This window comes from Fringilla coelebs (genome assembly GCF_963513975.1).
Source record: "Fringilla coelebs genome assembly, chromosome: 1".
NCBI classification, from domain to species: domain Eukaryota; kingdom Metazoa; phylum Chordata; class Aves; order Passeriformes; family Fringillidae; genus Fringilla; species Fringilla coelebs.
Genome location: NC_140028.1, coordinates 86,557,892 through 86,584,796, shown reverse-complemented (window position 1 = coordinate 86,584,796; position 26,905 = coordinate 86,557,892). Strand labels below are relative to the sequence as shown.

General features: G+C 41.3%; 1 protein-coding gene across 1 annotated transcript; it reads right to left on the bottom strand.

Moving 5' to 3' along the window:
- Window positions 1-475: 475 nt before the first annotated feature.
- LY86 (lymphocyte antigen 86) lies at window positions 476-26,709 on the bottom strand. The gene is made up of 5 exons (XM_084211631.1): window positions 26,479-26,709; window positions 12,737-12,823; window positions 11,178-11,306; window positions 4,171-4,223; window positions 476-1,218 (listed from the first exon to the last, which is right to left on the bottom strand). The coding sequence occupies exons 1-5, from the start codon at window positions 26,597-26,599 to the stop codon at window positions 1,123-1,125; spliced, it is 486 nt and encodes a 161-aa protein (XP_084067757.1). The 5' UTR covers window positions 26,600-26,709; the 3' UTR covers window positions 476-1,122.
- Between the last annotated feature and the right edge of the window lie 196 nt (window positions 26,710-26,905).

Here is a 26,905-nt window from a genome sequence, read left to right as displayed (position 1 = left end):
CAACATGAATGATGTAGGCCACTGCTTATGACCAGCCTTTGTAAACTTGTGCTCAGCTTCAGGAGCCTCCTGTCTCTCTGATTCCTGCCTCTACCTTTTCAAATCATAACTCAACTCTAACCCATGGCAGGATCCCAAACGAGTCTCTACACTCTCCAAGCCGAGATCCTCATCCCGTGTGCTGCCCTGTGCTTGGTTATCTATCTACCCATCAGTTATGTCAGCTACAAAGGCTCCTGGAATGAGATGGTTTGGGGATGTGCTGCCCTTATAATGTATAATTTGTGTTACTTCTCCTGGGTCTTCAAAGCAAGGAACAGTTTTTCCTCTGTGAATGTAAAATATGTGTAAACATGACTGATACTTCATAATTAAAATGTGATTTTTGAACTTGTTTCCCTCATCATCCTTTTTCCCCCCCTTAAACTTTGTAGAGATCCAAGAATCATGACAAAAAATGAGATAGAACAGTCTTTCATTATGAATTTATTGAGAAGCAAGAAGAGCACATAGCCTAAGTACAGAATGATTCATGCATTACTTAAAAACACATTACAGAACAAAAACTTCCAGATAGACTCCAGAAGACTAGAATGATATGAATCCAATGACATGACATCGATCACTGGAAAAAAGGCATGTTCATCCTATTTCCTTTTGTTCTGTGATTATAACAAAAGCTGTGCTAGTGGAACCTCCAGACAGGCTCCAGAGAAGATTTAAGATGTTGACTTCTGTAACTGCGTAATATGTGATATATGTGAAAGTCATCCTCTAGCCTGTGTTAGAAATGGATACCTCTATAACTTACTGCAGAAAGTGTTTAGGCTCTCGCCTGTTCTGCCTCATGCTATTTTCATCCTAAGATGAGAGCGTTGGTATTGGATACTTTTTTTTACAGCTGTATATATTAGAAGAAAAAAGTAGGCTACAGTGTGCATTTAGAGATAAAATTACCACTAGAGGATCTAGTAACTTCTTGAAAATAGCAAATTATAAAGAGGAACAGCATGAGAATCACTATGTGAGGATTATTTTCTTCAGAATCATTGTAGCATGCAAGCAGCCTACTTGACTTGAATAGTTTTGGTCGTCTGTAGTTTTCATGAAATTGGTTTGTTGCTAATAATATTCTAAATAATTTTTCACAGTAAAATCGGCACAAGCGACAATGACGTGATCTTGATTAGTCAGCTTTGCTGAAAGAGTGTAATCTCCCTGTATGAGAAAAATGCAAAGCAAGATATTAGCCTATCAGTACTATATAACTGCTTAAGTTTCTGATGACTCTTTTTAGAAACAGAACAATTCTTTTCCCATCAAGTTCCTCCAAAACCTTCCTGCTCCAAATGTTTGAGGTGGTAAAGGATGTGCCCATATTTTCTGCCAAAATACTCTCCTCAGGGATATTAGTGCTGACAGCACAAGTTGAAAATTAAACAGTGCAAGGGGAATGAAATGTTTTGCTGCATTAAAAATTCCCTTTAAATCTGTAAATTCTGTAAATTTGTAAATTCTCATGATTCTTATCAGCAAGCACAATATGGCCTGTGCTGTTTAGTAACTTGAAAAACAGGTGCTCAGTTCTCTGGCACTTCTCTTACATGCATCTTGTTGTTCAGAGTTAGTGATATGAATTTTTATAACAGCACTGGGGGAAGTGTGTGTATAGATGACTCAATCTATAATGAATTCCTATATAGTGAAACAAGAAGTAGTCTAATTTCCAATTGTGTAGTTGAAAGTATGAATTCAGGTGTTGGGGAGAACTTATATCATTAAAAAAAAAACCAAACAAAAAATCTGAAGCTTAAAGAAGTTATGGCTATCTTGTGTAGGTCAACATGTCTCTCTCCAGATACTGGAGAAGCACTGTACAGGAAGGTGACCAAGGTGGCTTTAACAGATTTGGAAGAAGAGGTGAACTAGATTTATTCACTGTATATTGCTGACACAGCAGTAATTATTTCTGGGTTTTTTGCTGGAGCACAGAGGAGAGTGAAATGTGGGGTAGGAGAGGTTGGCAGCAGTGACCTCCTGCCTTTGAACCACAGAATGCTCTTGCCCTGTTTAGGGCCCTTCAGGCTGTGGAGTAGCAGGAGGCATGGCTAAAATGAGTCAGGATTCTTGGCATTTGCCTTTTACAGTGGGATTTTTAAAGCAATACCTGGTCTGCGTCCTCACAGAGAGGTTCAAGTTAAGAGTAAAACCTAAATTTAGAGAGAGGCCCAATGGCAACATGCTCCTGAGAATAGAGCCTGGTTGTAATTCCTGTGTGGAGTGTGCAAACACCCCTCAGGCTTCTTGGATGAGGCTGTTCTTTGCAATGAGCAGAAGATGATTGCTGTATGGAATCATTCCTTTTTGTCAGCATGGGAGGATGGTGTTATTTGCCTGATTGATTAATTTATAAAAGAGGCATCCTATTCCTTTTCTCACAAGCATATTAACTCTCTAAAAGCTTATAGTTTAATTCACAGAAAAGACTTCGTAATAACTAATTTCCATTGCTTATTAGTGATGAGATTTCTTTTTTCTCCTTCAGAATAATTTTTTGCTTGTGGTGAAAAATGTTATTAAAAGAGGCTTGTGATCAGTCTTGGAGTTTCTGGCTCCAGAAACTAGCTGAAAATTCAGCTAATTTGCCCAGAACTGGAGTTTTACTGATCTGTGTGCATGTTTCTATGGCTTCTTCTTGGTTTAAAGACCTATTCTTCAATTTTTCTTGAGGCTTTACTACGTAAGTATGTTAGTAAAGCTGCTCCTGGAGCAGGATGATGATTGATGTGAGCTCAGGCACTCCTGTGTGAGACATCAAAAGGCAGTGCTCAACACAGCCTCTGTAGGTATAGCCTTTAGGGAAGCAGGCTGGTTAGGGTGGGATAACAACCTGCATAATGGGGGTCCAGCTCCCTATGGGAAAATGAAGGTCCTGGTTGCTGCTATCACCAAAGGAAGATTGAGACATGTGAGATGGTAGCACTTAAGGAGGCTCGATCTTCCCAGAAGCCAGCTATCCCTGTTATCACCTCTGCAGGTCTTGGCAAGCTCAGTTCTTTGGGGACTCACGTCTTTGTTCTATGTCCCTGTTCTGATCCTGTTTTCTTTTTCTGCCTGGAGCAATCCAATGCTGAGCAGATCCCAGACCTCATCTTTGAGCCTCTGACATATATTTTGTCTGCTGGTGAAGAACTGAGAGCTCATGCTGTGCCTCTCCAAGTAAATCTAAGGGGTATTTGACTGACCACCTGAACTCTATGCTTTTTCAATGGTGACTGTGATCCTTTCTTTGCTACATTCTCAACAAGATGCCTTGATAATCAAAGACTTTGCTGTCTTCCCTTCAGTCCAGTCTCTTCGTTGTATGTCTGTAAAAAATCCTTTGTTATGTACTGATCAAATATATCTTCATGCAGTTAAGAGACTGTTGCATTCAGCATTTGAATTAATTTTTTTTTTTGCAGTGTGATTTGGTTGAGCTTCTAGGAGATTTAGCTGTGTGTGGAGAAGGCCAGTAAAAAGCATCTGTAATGGATGACCAGGAAATTCAGAGCAGTGCCTAGACTACTGCCTGTTTTCTCACCTTCCTAAGAAATTATTTTCTTATTTTAAGGCTCCATAAATTCAGAGAAAGTATTCTTGGCCTAATAACTTGTACTTTCAGTTGCCACCTAGAAGACCTTGTTCTCTCTGCCTGATACCATGTATGTACAGTGGAACATGTTAAATTGCAACAGTTATCTAAAATGCCTTTATAGCCAGAGAGGATGAATGAACTTCTCAAAATTGTTCAGTTCACTAAGGTCTGAGCAAAATTGCAGCCTTGGTCTCCTGGGAGTCCCCTGGAACTGCTTATTTTCTTGCTATTTTAAGAGTAAGAGAGGGGGAGCCTACTAAAGAACTCTATGGCTGCCTGACTTAATGCTGGTACAGACATCTTCAGATATCCTGAAAAAAACCCTTTGTTGCTGGATAGTAGTGCCTCTGTAACTCTTTATGAGCAAAGCCATTTAATTTCATATTGGAAAGGATTATTTGCATAGAACGCTATCAGATCCAGTGTCCTGCCTGGGGAAGCCTGGAATGTGCTGGGCTGATTGCTGGTAGTCCTCTGACCATACCTCATCTGGGAAGCCCTTCTGCTTGGGAACACAGCTGCAACCAACTTACCTGAGGGATTTCTTTGATTCCCAGTGTGACTGGCCCCTCATAATAGAGTTGTTCTGGAAAGCAACAGTGGTGATGGATGGTTAGACATGCAGCACAGGAAGGTAAAAGTCAGCTGATCATAGATGCTTTTTTGGTAATGGCATTTCAAAGCCTCCAGTGATCAGTATTATGGAACTGCAAAATGCTCCATACACAGTCCTGCAACAACCCCCTTGGGGGAAATATCAGGATGTCTACTGCCTTATGAGGAAAGCAAGGCAGAGGTTAGGCTCAAGGAACATCTGCAGCCCATGTGAATGGAAAAGGTGGCACATCTTTGCACAACCATGTGGGAGTACCTATGTCATCACACATCCTGAAAATGAAAGGGGAGGGGGACTGCCAGACTCAAGTCCTTCAGGATGAACTATTAAACACCTGCAGCAGTCGAACTGTACTGTTTTGGTGACTTTTAGAAAAACTAGTCTGAGCTGAGTATTTGAGTAGGTGTGGACTCGTGACTGCTTGCTGAACATGACTTTAAAATAATAAGAACATGTCTGTCTCTCTGCTGAGGGAGTGTTCAGCAAGAAGTTACATGAGGTATTAAAGCCATTACAACTGTGTTGGTGACTGGAATAGAGCCTGGGAGTTCCACCTTCCAATCCTCATCTCCCTAATCGTACGAGGCATGCCTGCTCTTGGCTGTTGAAGAAAGGGCAACTTTGGCATTAATGGAGAGAATTAGCAAGCTGTTCTGCAGTTCCTCCTACTTCTTCATAGCTTACTGGGCCAAACTGTGCAGACTTGACTGAAAATAAAACTTGTAGATGTTTCAGTATTTCAGAATTTCTTGCACAACTTGCCCCACACAAGTCATGGAAAAGTCTAAGAACTGTTTAAGGATTCTTTTTTGTAGGTGTCATGAAATATTCCTTACTTTGATGGTGACAGAGGAGTGTTTCATCGTGTTTATATGAGTATGTGCTGGTATTTTGATGCTTGTCACTTCTACAGAGTTTTAGTCTAGTCTCACTGTTGGTTTAAACTGTTTCTTGTGAAAGGTTGGATAAAAGCTCTGTAACATTAGATTGTATGGTCCATCTAACCAGGCATGGACTTGGAAAGCAGTCCACAAAAGTTTTTCTCACAAATGACATGAGATGTTAGTCTTGTAGCAAAATTCTATGAAACAATCATGACAATAAGATAAACTAGGAAAAGGAGAAACCTGAGATATCACCAGTGTTCTACACCTTTGCATTAGTGAGAAGTTTGTTTAATGTAATGTCCTGATGATCCTGGGAGGTGGAGAAGATGCAAAACAACTCAGTGCTGCCCTGAAAAACCTAATCCCAAAACAGAGAACAAAAAAAGTATGTCTTGGCTTGTCAATCTCAAACTGATCAGCTATGCTACAGCAATTGTAGTGTACTCATTCCCCTCTTGATCCCTGGCTAATTCATGTGGACAGCAAGAAGTCTTGTTGTTTTCACCATTGCTGCTCGCTTCCGTGCACAAAGCCGGAGCCCAGGAGTCTGACACATCTCCACTGCAGTGAGCAGTGACTCAAAAATGTTAAAAATACATTACAGCCCACCTCTTGGTTCACAGCTTTAATAGACTCTAAATGGAAATTAAAGGCACTGAAGACTGCATAATGATGAGTGACTCCCCTGGGCGTTGTGTGTGTGTCAATGTGATCTAAGGCATATTGGGAGCTGCCCCCTCAGGGTCGTGTGGGCCATGCAGTGCTGGGGCTTGTGCTTTGTGTGTCCTTTTGTTCAGTAGAGAGCCTTGCAGGACTACCTTTTCTTCAGTCAACTTGCAGCCTAGCAAATCTTGGATGACAGCAGAAGAGGGTAGAGAGGAAACTGGGCTGTGAACAATCACCCAAAGCCCTTGTGCATGGGGACATGGAATTGTCTCTCAGATCACATGGCTTGTTAGGATCTCATCTAGGCTCTCAGAAAGCCATCCAGAAACTAAAAACATAGATGCAGCATTCAGGCTCTGCAAAGCCTGTATTTTAAAATGAAGTAGGTGTCATCAGGCCATAAATTTGCTTCTGAAATGATGGCAATGCTAATCTCTCTTCTCATGTAGGTAGAAGTTATTTTTCCCCACACACTTCACTGTGATAAAGTAACTAGATGAATGCAGTCTCAGGGCTCTGCCTCAGCCCACTCTGAGAAGTTTTCCTTGATTGCTCTGATATGTTGTAACTACGCCTTTGCTCTGTTATCAAAGAAATCACTGTCATGGGTTGTATTATCTTTTAGGGAGACTTGAAATGTGAAGCAGCAGGTGCTGCTTGTCCAGTTTGAGGTCCACATTTATTGCTTTATGCTTCAGCTTTACCCTTATTTAGCTCTTTTTAACCAGGGGTCTTGCAGTGGTTCAGCTGAATCATACGGAGGTACTGGACAAAGTCCAGTGAAAGGCCAGTGATAATAATTAGGGGACTAGAACATCTCTCCAATGAGGAGGCTGAAGGAGCTGGGACTGTTCAGCCTAGAGAAAAACATTAGGGATCAGCACATCAATATGTACAAATACCTGAAGTGGGGTTGTAAAAGAGGATAGAGCCAGGCTGTCTCTTCTGGTGCCTAGTGGCAGGGCAGAGGGGCAGTGGGCACAAGCTAAAACACAGGAGGCTTCTCCTGAATATCAGGAAAGACTTTTGAGTCAGCACTGGCAGAGGTTGCCCAGAGAGGTTGTAAAGCGTCCATCCTTAGATATATCTAAAAACCTTGCCCTGGACATGGTCCTGGGCAACTGGCTGTCAGATGGCCCTGTGTGAAGTATGTGGAACTGGATTAGATGACCTTCAAATGACTTTCCAACCTCAACAATTCTGTGGTTCTGTAACCAGTCCTTTAGAAAACTCCTGTGACCTTCCTTGCTTCAATGGGGGGGGGAAACTAGGCTGCTTTGAAAGGATGTCCTTATAGGAAAACAAGGACAGCTTTCATTTTCAGCTAGTTGATTCCTGTCAGGTAATACTATGGATTCATAAATCTGCTGAATCTTATCATACAAATTCACTTTGGACCATGGAAACCTCCTCAGTGGATCAGGCTTTTCAAAGACCATTCAATGTTCCAGTTGCATGGGGATTTCTACTATAGTTCCCGAAGTGTAAACATCCTCCGAGGCTTGAAGGACTGCAGTTTATCACAGCATCCTTATTATGCATTTTTTCTCCGCATATTCATACATTTTTACATTCCTCCATTGAAAGAGGATGAACACATCTGCTGCAGTAAGTATAACTGTCACAAACACTGAGCCTATCTTATTGAAAGAATTCTATGGTCTTCCTAGAGAAAAGCCCAAATATGGTTACAAAAAATGCTCGCACATTTGGAAGAGCATAAACCATGAGTGCGTTTTTCCAATTAAATATTCCCCTTTTTCTTTTTTTGTCTGCTGGTAATTTATGGTACCTCTCAAGGATGCTGTCATCAATGATTTGCTTTCAGCCCTTTTTCTTATAGATTTATCTGAAAGTGATTTCTGTAGAACTGCCTGGAAAATATTTCTATTGTACCACTGAATCAAGGTGATACTACTGTATTTTTGTATCAGCTTTTCACGGTTGTTTCTACCAAAAGGGACTGAGTCCTTTTCATTGCTAGTGAGCATGCCTTTAGTAGTTTCCAGTCTGAGGCAGAGCTTTCAAATGTGTAAGTAAGAACTTCCTGAGGATTACTTCAAATTACTAGTTATCATTTGTCATGAAGATGCTTCTCCTTCCTGACTAAACACCTATAATGAAATTCTCACTCCTCTTTCTCAAATCTTCCTTTCACTGAAAATCTTTATGCATTCTCACACTCTTATACTATATAAAGGCCCTGTACATCTGCACCCACCTCTTCCTTTTTCTATGTTTTAAATATTTTTAGAACTTCAATGCTCCATGTTGGAGTTCTTCTAGGACACAATCTTGCACTGATGCAACTGACACACAGCTTCTGTGGGTGCTATGGATGTAGGAATTATGTAAATAACTGCCAACTATAGATGTATAGTTGAGTGGGAAAAAACATATGTAAATACATGGCCAGGTGAGAAAGGTTCCCTCTTTTTACTGGTGAGGAAAAGATGAGGTGAAGGGGCTAAGCAAGATGGCATTGTGTGTCACCGAAGACCTAGCTTTGTGGTATAGCTGCTTTCTCAGAAACAGCTACCAACATTCTCAGTGTGATAGCCGGTCTTTTAATTCATGTTATGTTCCTACTTTTATTCACAAATGCTGTTTTAGAAACTTGCTCACTGTAACACCTACTGAAAGGGCCAATAATATAAAAGAATGAAGGTCCGAAGCAAGGGGGTTTCTCTATGGTCTGGGGTGTGTGCACAAGGAATTGTGCAAGTGCTCTGATGGTGCCTCTGTCAGTTGAGCCCAAAAGAAAATTTGCAGAGGAGGCAGCTGTCTTTTTGTCAGGTAGCTTTGCTTAAGCCTGCAAGCTGTGGTTGGCACATTGCTTAATATTACCCTGGAAGATCTTCCACTCTGATTTTAGTGGTTGCATTGGGAAATCTGTTAAATCTTCCGTAACTGTTTTCTTCGGAGGAAATAGGGAATAACCAGCACATTCTACTAAAAAAGTGGAAGGCCTGAGTTCATGTTATGCCACAAAGAATTTAGCAATTTTGTTGCTATTGTTCCTAGATAGGCAATGGTAAATTTCCTTGCAAACTCTGAGCTAACAACTTCGCAACAGACATATACCTCAAAGAAAAAGGTCTTGGAATCCTATTTGAGTCTGAGTGAGTAGTGCCAGACATGACCTTTTGGTTAACAAAAATAGTAAATACTATATGATACTATATGATTATGATGAACATGAAATCTCCAGCTATTTTAAGTCTTTCCAGCACAGAGAGTATTTCCAGTCATGAAAAAATGGTAGCATTATAGGAGAGAAAATATAAATAAAGAAAAAAAGTAAACTTCCCTCAAATAACTAAGACTTTGCCACATCCGGCTCTTAAAAGTGTCTTTTTCTTGTAACTTCTGCTCTGCTTTTCCCCACAAGTAAGTGGATCAACAAAACCTGTAGAAGGATGATGTTCTGTCTAATTTTGGACAGGGAGGGGCAGGCAATTTTTAGCCTTGTGAAAGGCAAGCAAATTCTGTGTGAAACTACATTTAGACTCAGGTTAGGTCTGGCCAGATGTTGGAAATGTTGCTCATACAACAGAGAAAGAGGGGGTCTCCATGAAGACTTGAGTTGAAAGGGCTCTCTGCTGTCCTGTGTTCTTAGTAGTCTGCATACTTGGCCATTCACAAATTGCCCTTCCTGCACAGACATTAGGTTAGATTTACAGCTGTGCTAATATGGTAAATTGTGCCTGAACTGCCTTAAATTGGTTTTTAGCTCAATTCTCTGTCCTAAAACATGAGGTAGATTTGACTGTCACTAATTAGAGAAATACCCCATTTTCAGTTTGAACCTGTCTGAGAAAGTTCACTTCTTTCCCACTGTGACTTAACTACTAAATAAAAACAGCCACTGGATGAGAGGGTGTGTATTAAAAAGTGCATGGCAGATGTCTTTGTATTGAAATAGGGGTACTTCTAAATGAAGATATATAGTATTATTTAAACAACCAACTATGTGTTTATGTCATAATGTACTTCAATTAACAGAAACAATTGCCTGTCAGTTTAAGATTAAGAGACTTTGAAACCCCAGGAGGTTTTGGCTTTGTAGCTTAATGAGTGAATAGCAGTTTGTGCTCAGCTCAGGACTGACTCTACTTCTCCTTAATGTATTCACTAAAGGATGTTATTAAGTACTTCATCAGAATAAGATAGTTTTTCAGTAGGTCTGTGGGTGGGTTTTCTCCTCTTGTAATTCAATACACAATTGAAGAAACTTCTGAATTTAATTTTTTTGTCTATCTGGCTTACAGGATTTACATAATTGGTTGCTCATGCAGCATTTCTCTATTATTCTTTGTGATAGTGTTGTGAGGTGTGAAATGTCTTAGTAATTTTCCGGGAGCTGTCTTAGCAGTGGTGCTGTGCATGGTCTTTAAACTCATGGCCCTTGCACATGAGTTATTGCAGGGTTAGCTTGAAGATGCCAGTGACTCAAGAACAGCAGAGCTTCTGTAACTATCTGGTGCTCTAAAAATTCAAACTTCTCTGTGGCTCTACTTGTTTTTTTATAAAATCAGACTAAATAGATGATCATGACATAAAAGTTAATGGATACATGCCTACTGCAGTCCAGAAGCATGACCACAGCTCTTCCAGACATGGCATAGCTATCTTGGCACTACCTAATATGGGTTGTGGCAGGAGGGGCCTTGAGGTGCCCAGGCTCACCTGGGCCCAAAGATGTTTGGGGGGATGTGGTTTCTGGGGGCAAGCAATAGCACTCTCAACCAACTAGAGCAAGTGTTTGCCAGCTGGTAGTGTGACTGGCATGAGCTGAATTCATCTGACTGCTGCATAGGCACATATTGAACTGAAAGAAGATGCAAAACATAGATGGTAGGAAATAGTATCTTGTTCCAAATATCCTTATTAAAGCATATTTCCTCATAAAGTGATTAAAGAATTGCCTTTAAGGATGGGAGGTGTGACTTGCTTAATAGTGAGGAACATGTTCAGAATAGTTGTTTGTTTGCTCAGCCATTTCTTTTACAGAACTAGCCTTTATTTTTGTCATACTTCTTGCTCACATGACAAACATGTGCCTCTAAATAGGGCTCATGAACCTTCCTGCTGGTGGATGGGGTCACATAACCACAGTTGTATTTAATGGACTTGAAATCCCATGGGCATGCAATATTCTGTGATTAAAAGTAAAGCAAGCAAGCAGGCTGGGGGGAAAAGCAGGCCCTTAAATTAAAATGTCTCTGTCCTACTGCGTTCCTGTCACCATTAACATGCTGGTGAAGTAAACAGAACATTACAATGTATTGGTGCAGTCAACAGCACAGCGGGCACATCCTGCTTGGAGTATTCAGTAGCCATCAAACACTGAGAGTGCCACCTAAATTACCTCCTTTCTTCTTTCCACAGAAAATAAGCTTGTCATGACCCGGCCCGCAAAGCGTCTCGGAGTAGGTTAAGACAGTCTTTCCATTTACGATCATGTCCAGCTTGACATAGAGCTCCTTGATGCTGTGTCCTACATGCAAACCAGAAAGAGAGCTTGGAGAAAGTGCAAGGATAAACAGGTTTATTACTTTATTTTAAAAAATATTCTGGTTTTTCCTCCCTGCTGTTTGAGCCATTAAATGTTTTCTCTTCATGGAGGACTCCTGATACACAGAAATCTGTGCTTCAGGAACAGGTCTCTAGGCCCTTCAAGGTATATGACAGGGGACATAATAGCAGTTCTCTTGATTGTTAAATAAACTAGGCCCATGACCATTTTCTGTCTCTGAGGTCAAGTGGGTGTAGCAAATCTCACATCCTTACATCTAAACTTTTCTTGTGTTCTTAGCAGAGGGATCATATCCAATGGGCCCCTGGGAGCAACTTGTGACCTGTAACTGCTGCCTGGGAAAACAGTAACTGGTCTGAGCCAAACCTGTGCTAGGGAGCAGCACAGCAGCTTGGCAGTGCTAGGAGGTTGCCTGCTTGTGTTTGGCTTGCTCACACAGGCAGAGCCAGTGAGGCTCCTGGATTTAGACAGAGGTCCTGTATTCTGACTTGTGGGAAAAGTATTTGCAAATGTCTGTAGTGTGATTTTTTTTTTTTTTCAGGCTTGTTTACCTTTGCTGCCACCTGAAATCTGATGCTCCCTGGACAAATAGCCTGCATTTGTCTCACAGGAAGGGAGAACTTTTGCATGCAAGGAAGCATTCCCAGGTGCTAAAAGACACTTGGCACACAAATTTATTTTCAACACCAAGAGCATACAGCAGCACTTTCCTATTTATGCTCTGGTAGTACAAGATCTAGATGAGCTTGGGGCTCAGGTCTGCAAGAGGTGGCTTTCCTGTGAAAGAATCACAAAGCAAGCTGTGGCTAGTATTAAATTGTGCACCCAGTTTTTATCTCTTATTGCTGATCAGTCAAGTGCTGAAGGATATTATTTCAGCTAGTGCAGGTGGCAAACTCATGTGTGACTGTTGTCTCAGGCCAGCACTTTCCCAGAACGCTTCTTTGTATGCTCAGGAGGTACAGAGGGGTATGCCCACATTGCTCCCTGGGAGTCCATTCAGACCCCTTCCTGCAAGGGTCACAGCCTTGGAAATTTGGTGAGCTACTGACACAAGAATGTGTGTGAGAGTCAACAAGACTCTCCCCAGAAGGCTTAGCTATGAAGATGATTAGCTCTAGAGCAGCCCCCACCTTGGGTCTCCATGTGTACAAATGAAGAGTAGGAGCAGAGTAGGGGCTGAAAGCTGATATGACCTCTTTAGGGTGACAGATGTAGTCTGAGGCTGAGCTGATAACAGAACTGACATTTTTGTAACTCTGCAGTTTTGAAATTTCTAAGAAATGAAGCCCATTCATATTTTATAGGAGATTGTCGCCCTTGCTTACTTAATACCAGCACTCACATATGAATTACTGGTGTACAGCATGAGAAAATAGCAATTTACTTACTTAAGACTGTTGCAGCTCTGATGTTAAAGGTGTGGGTTGCAATATCAGGACAATGGTCAATGCTGAGAGCAAAATCTTGCTGGGGATCTGTTTGAAGACACAGAGCAGTGGGTTACAAGTTGTATCTTTAATGAGATACTTTATTGAGACTATATATATAATATATAAAATATAGAAATGTTATAAAAAACAAATTACATACTTCTTAAAAGTTCTCCAAGAAGTGCTTAGAATTCCCATACCCTGCATTCAATAGCTACTTCTGTCCTTCATGCCCCTTCAGTCTGAAGTGCAGTCTGATGATAACCAATGTGAGGTTAGAATCTACTGTGTGGGAAAATTAACCAAGCTCAAAGAAGGAAAGTTCCCCACAATGGTGGGTAGCCAATACTTATTCAATGATGAAGTCTCAACATAACTGTTCTTCCCAGACTGCACATTGCCATTCCTTCCTCAGCACTGAGGAGCAATTGGTTATGAAGATGTTTATTAATTAATTTGCATCACAAGATGGCTTGGTGAAGCTGATTAGGAAACTGAATTCTGGAGTGGGATGGAAAGTCCAAAACTGAAAATAAAATTGTGTCAACTGAGATACTGCAGCCCTTTTTTTTCTGGATCTGTCATCCAGTGATATTTCTAAGCCAGAAAATATTCTACATTTCTCCTTTTCTGGGAGACTTCAGCAGAGCTATGGGGCCAAAGGGAGCCCTTTGACTGATAATTATCATGAATGTGAGTCTTTCCAATTCCTTTCTCTGCAAAAAGCTCTAAAGTATCCCTTTCTCTGCAAAAAGCTCTAAAACTCTTGTGAAAGCATAATTGTTTTCCTATGACTTTCACCTTCTTCCTTGCTGGCCTCCATGAGACTTGATGCTGTGCCTGAAGGCTTGCTGACATGTCACTCTCTGGTGACAGGCAGCAGCAACCACTGACAGCTCAGCTGCCACAACCAATAGAATGTGCGATTGTTTTCCAAAGCTGTGGCAGGAGGGGAAAGATTTGGCCAATTTGGAAAAATACCTTGAGCCTCAAACTTGCTTTAGGCATAGTTTTGTCCCTTATTATGGCTTTCCAGCCAGCCTGTACATTCAGCGTAGTTCTCTGCGGAAAAAAGAAGCAACTGTGGCATGTGCAGAAGCAGCCATAGGTTCCTTGGTTTACTCAGATCTGGTAGTGATAAATATAGACTTGGGAACTGACTTCTGTTTCTAAGTTATTGTTGCTTGAACTAATCTTCTCACTGAGTTGAAAATAACAGGTTGGGAGAATTTTCCTTTGATGCTGTGGTGAAACTTGAGTCACAAGTGTCCTCTGTGAGGCTGAGCCAGCATCCCCATAGTCTAAGCCTGTTTTTGCAGCAGTGCCCCACAGCTATAGCAGCTGGCAATCAGCAAGCCTGTGTGACCAAAACCTGATTGCTTAGAGGAGATCACAGAATGAATGAAAGTGTTGAGAGGACCTGGAGGGCTCTAACTAAACCGGGCTTTGTGAGCCCACAGACTATCAGTGTGGACTAACAGCTGAGACATAAATTTGGGTAAATTAAAATGATTGTTTAAAGGAGGAAGATAAAAAGAACTGATATTTCTAAAGCTCTGTGTCCCTGTGCTGGATTTTGTCCTCCACACCACTAAAGCAGTCTCTGCAGTTGCATAATCTGCTTGGGACAAAAAATTTAGTGCCTGCAGTTGTTTATCAAGTGTGGCCGCAGTCAGAGGGTTGTCTTTCCTCTTTTTTTCTTATTCCTGTCAGTTCCAGCTTTGTTTTTGCAGCTTCAGAAGCTGTTGGAATCGGTTAGGAGAGCAGTTTCCTGCTCCAGCTGGAAAGCATGTCAAACTTCTCTTTTCTCCAGGGCCGTTACTCCTGCTTCCTCTCTGGTTTCTACCATTTCTCAGGGCTTGGCTTCCGCATTCCTCTGGACTTCTGCTAGAGCCCCTCTTGTTTCCGTTTTGTGTGTGGTGTGATGATAAGGTTCAGGAAGCAGCTGCTCAGATTCAGAGCAATTTGGGCATTGATGCCTACAAATAGTGCTTGTTGTTGCATTACTAAAATTGTTGGTTCTGCAGTTTCAAGAGGGAGTTATGGTCAAACATGGCAGTAGAACATACATAATGCCCTTTTCAAAGAAACTAGGCTCTACTTTAATGAACAAACTAAATTGTGGTGTTAGGGCTAGAATTTTAACTTTTAGTTTAAAATTTCTCAGCAGTAACTGAGTGGAAAGGGTATGTTCATGAAACCAAGATTTTTTTGAAAGCTTGGGCTTCTTACAATAATCACGATCTCAGGGTTACTTTAGTTTGGATGTCTGCTTATATCTATGGATTGAGCTCCTTTGACAGATGATACATTTCATAGTGCATTGTAGCAATGGATGTCTTTTACTGCGCTGTTTGCGATGCAACATAGGATCCTGACATATCCAGGAGGTGCTGTCTGGTCCTCAGAGGAGAAGAGAGTGTGGAAGCACTCACATGAGGAATAGCAGAAAAATTTTTTGTGAATTGGAGCACTTGGATTTTGTGTTGTTACTCTGTTGCTGACAAATGTAAAATTTTCCACTGCCAAACAAACCCTAATTAATTTTCTGACCATCCCTGTGGAAATTCCTACTCAGATTTAGCAATCCAACTTTGCAATCTTAGATACTGTGGCATATATGGGGACCTCCTGCTGAAATCTATTGAAAGAATGACTGTGATGCTAAAGCCATGGTGCCAGGGAGTCTGGATTCCCAAACAAGTAGGGAGAAACGCTGCTACTATAACAAAATTATGAAACTAGTGGCGTTTAGCTAATGATAAGTGAAGGACTCTGTAAATTCAGCTGGGCTTTATGCACTCGGGGTTTGTGCCATACCCCTCTTTCCTTAAATCGTGAGGAGTGCCTCCTGTGGCCAAGGCGACTCAAGGCAATTGCCATTTTTGTTTTTCATCTCAGATGCACAACTGTGAGTCACTGTGTGTCTCCTATGGAGGTTTAATACTTATTCTTCTATGTTTGCCTCAGTTTGAAGTGAGCTGGTTAGACTGAAAAAAATACATGTTATGTCTTTCACATGTGCAGAGCAATAACATTTACTGTTAAATCTCTAAAATACGTGGGGCTGCCCTTCAGCCTTCCACTTCCCTGCAACATTTCATGGTGCACAGTACTGTATGTTCCCAGACTTCCCTCCACCTACTCCCTTCAATCTGCTCTCCCATAATTAAAGCTAGAAACTCTTTAACTGGTTGCAGAATTTTGCTTTTCCAGTTCAGCTTTGATAAATCACCAACACTCATAATGTTGTTGGAAATTTTGCAAACACATTGAGGTTTATCACTGAAAATCTGCTTACTGAGGGGGAAAAGGGCATTTTTTGTGTATCTAGTGAGAAGGACTTAGGCTGCAACATATTTACAGCTAGCATGAAAAGTGTCTGGAAGCAGAATTTTGACTCAAGTTTCTCTCTAGGTAGTACTAAATTTTGGGCAAGTGCTCTGGGAAACAGGAAAGTCTTTGGCTTTGTAAACCATCCATGCACTCCAAGATCTTCCAGACCTGTTATTTGAACCTGATGCTGTGGCTAAGGCTGAGCTCCCAACTGTCTCTAGCACTGAATGTCCATCTTTCACTGAAGACTGGCTTCTGTAGTACAGTCCTGCTTTGTGAGAGTTGAGTTTGGGATGTACCTGGCATCTTGCTACCCATCACCCCTGACATGGCTTAGTGCCAGCTAAGCCCATGCATCCACCACCCATTTCACCCTTGCCCAAGTACCCTGGTGGAGATTTGTTCCTATATTGATTTGGAATGAGGTTTTCCACAGCACTGGCACCACAGATTTCAGCCTGACTCATTATTTGAGGCGCTCACAGTGATGGGTTTGGCTGGGTTTTTCTTAGGAGACTGAGCAGGTGTGTGTAGTATAGCCTAGAAGCTCAGATGAGTTCCTGAACTTTTCTTTCTAGAGTTTTTTCCCCTGCTTTTGTTCTTGGCAGAAGGCTCATAGGTAGATTAGCTCAGACATATTTACAGCAGTGTAACCTCAGTGAAAAGGACAACAGATGGGAACTCCCTTTTGTGCCCTGGTTACTGCAGTTGAGGGCCCTGTGGCTCCTGCCCCTGCTGAACATGGGTCTGCACAAAGGCACAAGACTGTGAGCTGGGGCTGCCTTTACACTCCTGGGAGGGGATCTGCAGAGCACAGGATGAAGTGGACAGCTGGGAATGATAATGTGCTAACCCACTGTGGCAATGTCCCTCAGAGCCTGAGCTGCTAGATGACTAACTGGGCATTACAGAAACTGCATGGCCAGATGGGAAGCACCTGTTCTAGGAATTTTGCTGTGTGGTGTACAACAGCCTTTGTCTTTTATTCTTCTCTCTCCCTTCCTCCCTCTCCCCCCCTCCTCCCAGTCTTTTTTACTATCCTGCACTGGCTTCCTTCTCTTCTGAATCTGCTCTAAAATCACATTGTTTCCATATGACTGTGAAAAGCAGTGGTATGAGTGAATAGCAGCAGCAAGCAGATGAGCTTTGCTTGTAAAAGTCCACATCTGTAAGCCCTGGAGTGGTAAGAAGACCCTCCAAACTGGTTAGCTTTGGGTGTTTCAAAAGAATAATTTTAGGAGCAGATAAGCCACAGAATGGAATGAAATAGCACAACTGCACTTGGCTAGGGTCAGGTAAGGACAAGCCAGTGCTAGAGGAGATGGAAATTAGCACAAGGAAGAAACATTTAGCAATTACCCAATATTCCTTACCTTCAAAGCTCTTAATAAAATTAAATCATTAGTCTTTACAACATTCAAGGTGATGAAAGGAGAGGGAAAGAATGAGGAACTGTTTGGGACTTCAGACTTTATGTATTCGTTCAACAATTTCCCTTTAATGTCTATTTAAATAAATTAACCTGAATGCTCAAGGTTATATCTGACACTGGAATCTACTTATAGGCTACTGAGGAAGAAGCATCAGGTGAATTAGCAGCTCTCCAGTTATGCATCTGCATTTCCCTGAGCACCTTCAGTTTAATGAACTTCCCTTTAGGCCTACCTTCACTGCAGACCACTGCCACATCCAGAGGTGTCTGGGAGGGGCAGAGTGACCCTCTGTTCAGAAAAGAGCAGAATAAATTGTGAGACTCACACTGGCTGTATCTACTTTATCATCAGAATGCTTCATCCTAAGACATTTGACTTAGCCATGACCAGCTCCAGGTTTTTGCCTAATTCAGACTGAAACTCTGGCCTAGTTCAGTTCAGATACTCTAGCCTCATTTGCAGAAGCCACTGTATGTTTTATCACCTGAACTTTTCTTGCTTGCTTAGGCAACATAGAGGAGAAGGAATAGAGAAGATTAGAGTTTGTGTATCCTTTATGTCCTGGGGTTACAGAGTTATGTCCTGGAGTTCCCCTTTGCAAACAGTGCTATCAACTTCAGCTTGCTTAAACCCAAACCTCCAAAGCTTTTGGAGATGTCCAGTGGAGTGAATAACTCTGCTTCCTTTCTGATAAAACCAACATGGCTGTAGAGGGAAGCCTGAAGATTTGGTTTCAGTGTAACTAAAAAAGCCCAGGACACTAGCATAAGAAACTTAAAATGTGACCTTAAAAAAAAAAAAAAGGTTTATACAAGTTTTATCCAAGTTAAATAATTTCCAGTGCTCTCCCAAGAATACTGAACACTGGTAATGTATAGAGCAGTTATATATTTCTTGGTTAGATTGAGGCACAGGCAGAGTACTGGCTGATGCCTGTGACCTTAGTTTTGGAGCCAGGTGATTTCAGTGTCTTACAAAGTTAGTTTAAATAGAAGACAAAGATTTTGTCTTTCGATATTTCAAATAAAACTAATTGCAAACTATAACTGATGTTCAAATATACAAATATTAAGAAACAGTAACTTAGAAGGCTTCTCCAAATGTTGAGTGGAGAGAAAGATTTTCTGGCAGCAGGCTGATGTGATGAGGTGGAGGGAAGTCCCTGTGAAGACAGAAGGTGTGAGGGGCTCTCTGCAGGTGCAGGGCTGTGTTTGGGGATGGGGCTGTCACTAGCATGCTTCAAGCAGCCTTGTCAAAGACATGCCCTGAATCTCCCTGCCTTTTCCTGCCTGAACCACCTTTCCTGAGAGCAAGCTTGTTAGAGCTGTGGGCTGAGGCTTGAGGGGAGGCTCAGTATCTGAAGGCTTTTTCCTTGCTTTTGCCAGAGGTAGTATTTGGGAAAGGGGAGTTCCTGTGCTTTGTGTGGTATGACAAAGCTTTATCCAAGCCTGTTTAAGAGGGCAAAACTGAAAGATTCAGGCTTTGAGAGATAGCACATATAGATCTGTACTTGATAATCCTGATTTGTCCTAGTTAGCTTGAGAGAGAAAGGCAGACAGGGCAGGCTTCAACTACAGCAGTGTAACAAGAAAATACTGCATTAATCTGGGCCCAGCAGGGACTGTATTAGAGAGAAAGTCTTTCTGTTGGTAAGAAAACACCATGCACTGGATGAATAAGATGCTTAGAGTAACTGCCTGTATTCCTAATCAGAGCTGTCTCTTCCCTCTTCAATGTGTTGGGGTTTTTTTTAATAATTTCTTCATAGTGCCCTACTTGAGTCTGAGATCTCTGGACATCAGTGCTTGCCAGAATGATTGGGGATTCACAACAGACTTTCGGAGTTGTGTCAGAAATAGAACCAAACATTGCTGGAAACTGCCCTGCTGTCAGACACATGCCATGCTCTGGGATAGCAGCTACACTGCTGATTATACAGAACAGTAATCAGCAGCATATAAATGGGCTAAATGTTCCCATTTTCCCATGATGGCTTTAAATCCACTACAAGAGCATGGCAGTAAGCTGCAGTTGGAATGGCACGCTCCCTCTGCTGAGGAAACTAGCTGGGTTCCCACCTGCCTGATCACTGCTGGATCATTTGACAGGAGCCATCCATCTTCAGGTGAAGAGGAAACTGAAGCATTGAATTAATTTGTGGTAGTTTTCAAAATGCTAGCTTTTGGCAACTAGAAGCTCTCCTGAGTCTAAAAGCAGCATCTGGAACAGACCAAAGGGTTTTGATTCGGTATGTGGTGAATCTGCGTAAAGGGCATTTGGACATCTTGTCCCTGATGGCCACTGTTTCTCCCTAGTTTTAGGTTGCCTCCTTAAAGTTGCTTCGGTGACACCAACACACAATAATGCTGATGTAGTTTTTTCATTTTGAGGTGTTAATTTTCCTTAGAATACTTTGGATGTTTTTCCCAATGGATATTAAATTGCTGTGAGTGTGTGATCTCCTACCTCTATTTTCTTTGCTAAACTGTAAGCATAGTAGGGTCCAGATATATTTTGAGGCCTTGATGACAGCTTTAGATGAGATGATGTGGCAACATCAAGAAAGTGTGGCAATGTCAAGAAAATGTAGCAAGTGTAGCAATGCTTTATTGCTTTGAGGCTTACAGAGAAAGCTTTGCAAAGGAGCACTTATCAACTGTGGTTTGTTTTTGCTCCTGACTTTATGCAGCCTTTTGATAACTTCTGCTTTATGTAATACAGGAGCTAATTTCACATTTTTATCAAATTGTTAAAATGGCTGTGACTCACCTGTTTAGTGTATTAGAGTGCTCCCTCCATAGGCTCAGATTCAGTATCCAACAGCAAATGACAATATTTCCTTGCCCACGGTTATTTCTTAACCGTAATGTAATATACCATTTTTTAGGTATGTCTTTCCTATATGTTTCCAAAGGATAGAACATAATTTTCTGTGGCTTGCCTTCTGAACTGTTACCATCATCCTTACATTTACCTTGGTGACTCAGTGGCTACAGCAACCAAAGACGTGGCAAAAGTGAGTAGGTGAAAAACATGCCAACCAGTTTAGATTTATCAGCTGGAGATAAGCAGGAGATGCTGTCTCTGCCTAACATAAACAACCCTCTTTTGCAGTCCATGGTGCGGGACCTTAATTGATTTGGTGAAGAATTTGGCTCTGTGAGGAAACCACTGAGAACTAAATTAGATGGGAGAATTTAAAGCCTGGTGGGAGAAGTTCAGCTGAGGTTAATTCTCTCCACTACTAGTCTCACTGAAGGCATTAATATTGATTTTACTGAAAGATTTAAAGTCTAGGTACTGAATCTAATGTTTTTGCCAAAGTACCTTGGAGGTATGAAATTGTCTCCTGCTCCTCTATGTCATTTACATTTTAAAACTGACTAAGTACTCTGCCCCCCGAAAGAAGGGTAAAATGATGTTCAGAATCACCTCAAGAGTTCACATAGAAAAAAGAAAGTTTAAATCCTCTAATGAGATGTGTAGAGACTGGATAGTTTTAATTCATGGAGGGACCAAAATTTTAAAAGAAGATTTGCATGCACACTCATAACTATGCTACCTTGATTCTGATGATAGTTTCAGTTTGTTAGAATCTGGTGCCAGAAATATACATGTACACATCTGGTCTTCCCCTTGGAATAAGTAAGTTATACCAGATGAGTTCAACAGCAAAGCTATGACAGTAAGATGGCCTGGACAGAGTAAACACACAAAAAAATTGTTTTCAAGTGGAATTCTTAAGTTCTTTGATTGTTTGCCCATTAGCAGTCTATGCAACTAAAGATCAGAGGGGAGTTGGTGTCGTGTGGCTTTAAATAATTTAGAAGCAGAAGCAATTGCTGGAGACTGTTTGAGGGAAATAAATAAATAAGTCCAAGAGAAGCATCTGGCTCAATCTGTCTGCCAAAAATCCAAAGAATAATGGAAAAAGAACCTCTTTTTACCAAGTGTCTGGAAGAATTTTTGCCCTGGAGAGGCTTGAGTAAGAACTTTGTTGCAGACCTTTCTTTTCCAGCTGAAGCTATCAGATTACTTAACGTCCTTTAAGTAAAGAATATAGGTGTGTGGTCAGGGAGGGAAAAGGACTGGTTACGTTGGTTGACATAGAGACCAGAAGATGATATGCTGTAAAATTAGTGCTGCACTGATGCCAATTTAACAGTACTGTTTACAAGTCGGTATTGCTGATTTTACAGGTGTATTTTTAAAAAGGGAACAAGTGGAATTTACGAAAAATAGTATCTTTGATCTCTCAGTATGTAGGAGGAAAGTATAATGAGTCTGTGAAGGGGACCCTAGTAAGTCTGAAACTCTTCAGAAAGGAGAGACAAATCATCAGAAACTTGAACTAATTTGTCTCTGTCTCTACTTGTTTTATTTTAAGCACTGAAAAGTTCCCTCAATACAGAGTTTAACAGGAGCATGTCTGTGATGCACTGTCTGACCAGAGTGGGTCCTACACCCTTTTGATTTCAAGGGGCCATTTTAGCAGAGATCCAAATCTGAGTTCACACATTTAAAGAAAAGCCATACAAATGAGAGTTCTTCTGGCAGTGTTACTCTCTCCTACTGTGCCACTGGAGGCCAGGAAAAAGGTTTATAGAAATGACACTGTTTCAAGTGTGACATAGAACTATGCAAGCAGATATGGAGCTCACTGGATATAAGTTCAGCATGACCTTCCTCTGTTTTGGAAGAGGCATTGTCATGTAAAAATAATTTCCTAGATGGCCAGATTGCTCTGGTTCTTTGCTAGCAGAAGACATGAATTATAGCAAATGTTTACCCATATCCCTGTATATGTTTTATTATTTTAAAATTTGTAGATATACAGATATAAAACTTATGAAGAATGCAACCAATTTCATATTTAATTCAGAAGGTTGAAATGAATACTGATTGTTTGCTCCTTCTCCTGAAACTTTAATGGCTATTAACCTTGCTTCAGAAAAAGAAAACAAAATCAGATATGAATTGGGAAAAAAAGTTTGTCTATATTTAAAAATCTCATGTGGTCTAAGCGGTGTTTTATGTAGTCTTGGGAATATTTCTGAAGATGTCATCTCTGAATACTACTGCTTTGACTCTTCTGAAGAGCTCCCTGAAATTCCCTATTATTTATTCCAGTGCAGAGAAAACAGTCTTTAATGGTTGATGGTGTCCATATCCTTTTTTAGAACTTTCTGTCTTATCAGTGTTTGTTTCTGCACTGTAAAGAAACCTAGAGTTTCAGGCAATGGGCCTGAAGATCTCCCAGGTCCTAATCTAAATAATTTAATTAGATAATCAACAAGCTTCTGGTTGAAACAAAAGCAGGCATTCTGAAGTACTAAAGTGTTAATACAGGCCCATTTAGCATTTCAAGAAAGAGCTGTAAAAATAGTTGGAAAATATTTTTCATGTGTCTGCAGGAGCAATCACCTGCTTTCCCTCATGGAGGGGGTGCCATTTGAACACTACATACTAAGAATGTTTTCACGGCTAGTTAAGACAATTAGGCTTTACATGAATGATCTAGAAGCAGGTGCTGGTAGATGTGTCAGGGAGTTATGTTTTGTTGTCTCTGACTGCATTGCACTTTGCACTTCCAAGTGGATGCCTATTACTCAAATAACACTGGAATCTGCCCAGGGCGCTTTGTTACCACTGCCTACCTGCCCTTCCCTTCCCAGACAATTGCCTTTTATAATGTAGCTAGAAAGATCAAAAGCATTATTACAGTGAAATTAAAAGGGGTAGAAATTGGCCATTTATGTAGCAGGTTCTTTTCATGTCTGTGCATAGACTTGCCAATTACTGTTCTCTTTTCTCAGTCAGAGATGTTAACCTGTGCTGCTTTTATCTCAGAATCTCTGCCCAGGTTTCTAAAGTGATTTGTGGTCATTTGAGATCTTCCTTCATTTTTGTCGCTTGTTCCTGGGAGGAAGAGTGGCCCTAATAGGAAATGTCTTGCTATTTATAGGCTGTCTCGGTGTTATGTCTCCTGTGGTTACATAGAGGAGGCACTACACTGTCTATTTACTCTACTTTTAGACCACCTGCCTCTCAGCTTGATTTTCTTACCATGGACTTGCTGCTGAGATTTTTTTGTCTGATTTTTTTTTTTTTTTACAGTTGCATTATACTTATCACTAGGATCTTGTCTAGCCCCTCCTTTTGATGCATGACTTGGAGTCCTGGCTACAGAACATTTAGTCTGATGTGGCTGAGTGGGAATGGGGATGCTTTCTATAGGATCCAGAGCATGGGCTGAGGCTGGGGGCCTGATGCATGCCTGTATCTTACATGCTATAGGAGCAGCATGCAGCTAGAACAATTGCTTGTGACCAGCAATTGCAACTTCCTCCTGGGTACAGGAGATGGCTTCACTTTCTCAGCTATCCACCTAAACTTCTCTGTTGCATTAATCACAGTTATATTAGCCCATATTTTTGAATTTAGTCAGATTTTTACTGCATTATAGGAGAGGATCTGTTAAACAGCAAAGCAAAAATGGGTACTTGTCTCCTCTTTAAATGCTCAAATTAAATTATAATAATTTGTTGAGAGAGGACATTAAGCTCTAGAAATAAGTTGTGGAGTACTTGGTAAAAATTCTTTTAACATACTTATATTTTACTTGATTCAATCCTAATTCCCTGATAGCTTTGTAGAGTCTATAGTAACAACATCAGGGTTGTTGATTCAAGAGGGTTGACGATTCAAGGTGAAATCTTCACCCTCTTGAAGCAAACAGGCAATCCTTTACCCAAGATTTTGTACTTGTTACTTCACTGTGGCTCCTGTTATCCCCCAAATGGGACATCCTCTGATATCTTCAGTGGAACAAGAAATACCAAAGGGATTTCTCAGACTGGAGGGACATATGGGGCAGTATTCATCTGAAATAGCTGAAGAGTGTGGGCAGTTGCCTAATATGAACTCTGCAGTTGCTGCCATTACAAATTTGTAATGGGATGATTTGATGAGAAAGGGTCTTGTCAGACACTGACAAGTCTGTGTCCTCCTGGGTGAGAACAGTTGGCAGGACACATGAAAAATGGAATTATGTTGTGGCCATCTAGTCATGGCTTACAGTGAAATGAAGTAGGGAAATGATAAAGCTCCCCTTCTCCTGAAAGGGTGATCAGTGCCTTGTGCACCACTGTGAGCTTGCCAGTGAGCTCAGTAAGGACAGGGTCTTCTCTGAAGCAGATGTGGAGTAGTGTACTTGGATTGATCCTCCTGACCTGTAGATTTTGGGGCTTGACTCCAAGCACCTTAAATTCTTTTCCTTTATGCAAACTGCTGGATTATGAACTGCATTAGCAGCAGCAAGGCAGATGGTGTATCCTGGGCTGATGCTACATGTGGCAGCCTCTGGAAAAAGGCAAGGCAGGACATTGTGATGGCAGTTGTGAGTTGCCTCAACTTTAATCTGACAGAGCAGTAAGGGAGAAAGGAATCTGACTTCAAACAAGGAATCTTATTTAATTCTTGCATTGTTTCCACATCTATGTATCTTTTCATCTCCCATAGCTGTGCCCAGGAGAACAGAAGATCACTCTAAGTGGTGGGACCTGACCTTTATGATCTCTGGCTCGTGCTTCTCAAGCTGTGAATTCCCCCTGAATAAATGTACCTCTTATCTTTCTGTTCATGGCAAACCAAAGGAAGTGACAGAAACAAATGACTCTAAACAAATGCATATTGTTAGCTAGGCCAGTGATGTGCGCAGTAAGAAGCAACACTTAACTGGCACATGCCAGCAGACAAATTCATCATGCTTTGAATTCACTGAGACTAGCCTGTGCCTCTGTGTCAAGGCACCTCATGCTGACTGAGACCTGTTGAGGGAACAGAATTCACTTACGCAATAAATTTTTACTAAAATGAAGGCAATGCCAAAGTCTGTACTCAATATCTAATTAAATATTTTCTTAATGCATTATACCCATTTATAGAACGTGAAGCCTGACTTTAGTCCCCTGGGAGCAGGCCAGTAAAGAATAGCATTACAAATATTTATTTACTTCTCTTGTCCCTCACTGGCTTTATTTTAATGGGTGTGCAAAAACGCATGAAAGCTACAGGCGAGGAAAAGCCCCCGGGAAAACCCTTTGTAACTGGATGAATTGGAAAAACAAACTCTAGGGTGCTCATTTGCCATGAATCGCTTTTCAAATCACGTGCGGAAAATGAATGAGGCGTCTGTGAATCTAATTCCCTTTGTCCCAGTTGTAAAGGAGATCAGCACAATAGGCGAGGCACACGGCCAGCAAAGCAAGAGGTGGAAAGCAGTCACCATTCAGTGAATTCATTTTCAGTTAATTCCAGTGTCGCTTGCTCCTTTTCTTCTCTACAGATTTAAAGAACAAACAAAACCCTGTGATCCCTGGGAAATGCCTCTGGTAAGGGCTGCCGCTGAAGTCTCACTAAGCACAGTGGCAATGGCAGAGAACATGAATCCTTCCCACTATTGCACTGTGTCCCCTGTCATTCCTAGTGGGAGGACTGAAAGCACATCACCACAGCCTCATTGCACATTAGGAAAGCAGAAGATCAGTGCATTGAAGAGCCTGTTTCATCCCTAGGGTAAAAAAGTTAAAGACCTAGGGTCTTCCTATTTTTTTTTAAGCTTACTTCAAGATAAAGATCTTAGTAATCTCTTTCATGCTAAACTGGGTTTTTCACAGCGGTTTATTATTCTGAATTGTTACATTATTTCCTCTTTATTATCTTCTAAATACAGTTAGGTTTGTGTGTGTGTGAACCAAAACCAGCTGTACTTGAAACACGAAAAATATTTCAGATGTGAAACCCAGTGCAGGTTTGGGAGTGTAACCCTTCCATTCACTGCCTGGCTATATAAGCATCACTGACTGCATATAAGAACAACTCTCTCTGTTGAACAGCTAAAAGGAAAATGGAATTGTAAAAAAATCTCACCGCAGCTTTTGTAATATATTTCCAGGTTGTCCTCTTTGCAGACTGTGTGCGTGGGCCACTGTGTGCTGGCATTGATGGAAAGCAGGACTAAGATGAAAAGAAGAGCATTTGATGTCTTCATGGTGGTGGTGGTAGTTTGCAGGATCACTTCTGTCTCTTGCTAACACTCTGGAGGGAGGTCTTCCTTCCTTTCTGCAAGAGACACGGGACTTACAACATAACGTGCCTGGAAAAGGGTTAAGTAAGCCAGTGCACCCTCAGCTTCCCACAATGCGGTATAAACAAGAGGCTAATCAGAATTGGAGGCTGTAATTTCCGTGTACTTCCTGCTTTCTGCTTGGTGTTAAACTAATGACAAATGAGCTAATCACACCTACTCGCTGCCCGGCATAGTCCTGCCTTGGTGCCTGCTGGAACAATGCAGCAA